This window comes from Solanum dulcamara, chromosome 4 (genome assembly GCF_947179165.1).
Source record: "Solanum dulcamara chromosome 4, daSolDulc1.2, whole genome shotgun sequence".
Lineage (NCBI taxonomy): Eukaryota > Viridiplantae > Streptophyta > Magnoliopsida > Solanales > Solanaceae > Solanum > Solanum dulcamara.
Window position 1 is genome coordinate 40,632,501 of NC_077240.1, and position 835 is coordinate 40,633,335.

The 835-nt window shown below is 34.6% G+C and overlaps 1 protein-coding gene across 1 annotated transcript in view; it reads right to left on the reverse strand.

Moving 5' to 3' along the window:
• The window catches only part of LOC129884220 (pectinesterase inhibitor 3-like), a 753-nt gene extending 273 nt beyond the window's left edge, over positions 1 to 480 (reverse strand). The window contains exon 1 of the mRNA XM_055958551.1: positions 1 to 480. This exon is cut by the window's left edge and continues 273 nt beyond it. Coding sequence (XP_055814526.1) covers positions 1 to 480 — 480 coding nt within the window.
• Positions 481 to 835: the final 355 nt, after the last annotated feature.

An 835-nucleotide genomic window follows, 5' to 3' on the forward strand; every position in this document is an offset into this window, starting at 1 on the left:
TGAAGCTCTTTTAAAAGTTGCAAATCCCAATTTGGCAAACGCATCGCTCTGTTTCATAGCCACTTGAAGAACATTTTGTACATTGATAATAGTTCCACGCATAAATGGGGCCACGGTTGCGGTGCAAAGATCAGGGTAGTCAGTATTGTCGCATATATTTTTGATAATAGTATCAGTATCACTATTTGCTCCTTCGTCTTTTCGTGTATTGGTGGAAATAAGAGAAGATGGGAGGCCAGAAATTGAATGAACAGGGAAAGAAGGAAATTGTGATTGTGATTGTAATGGTGCATCATCATTTTCATATCCAGGAGGGTAGGAAGAATGACTATTTGGTGAATTTGCGTTTTGTTTTGAAGAAGAAGTTGCGGGTTGCATGCTTGGTGCAATATTTGGGGATGAGTTTAGATTATCATTATTTACGGATTGTGTTGAAGTCAGGGTACAGAGAAACAGGAAAGAAAGGAATAAATATTCCATGTTTTATCCCAAGTTTTGAATTAATTGAACAAATGGTAAAAGGGAGGAATGAATGAATAGAAAGGAAAAGAAAGAGTAGGAGGGTGAACAATTAATTAAAGGGGGTAGGAGAGTTGAGTTACCGTAGAAAACCGATTGACATGAATGAAAATAGGAAGACCTTTAAAATGTTAACAAATTGATGTAATTAATGGTATATCTATATTGTCGGTACTCTTTACTTAATACTAATACCCCCTTCATTCCATATCAAATGAATTTTTGAGAAAGTATCTAACTAAATTCATCTAATATGAAATGGAGGGAGTATCTAACTAAATTCATATACTAATCATTATAACATATCCATTGACTT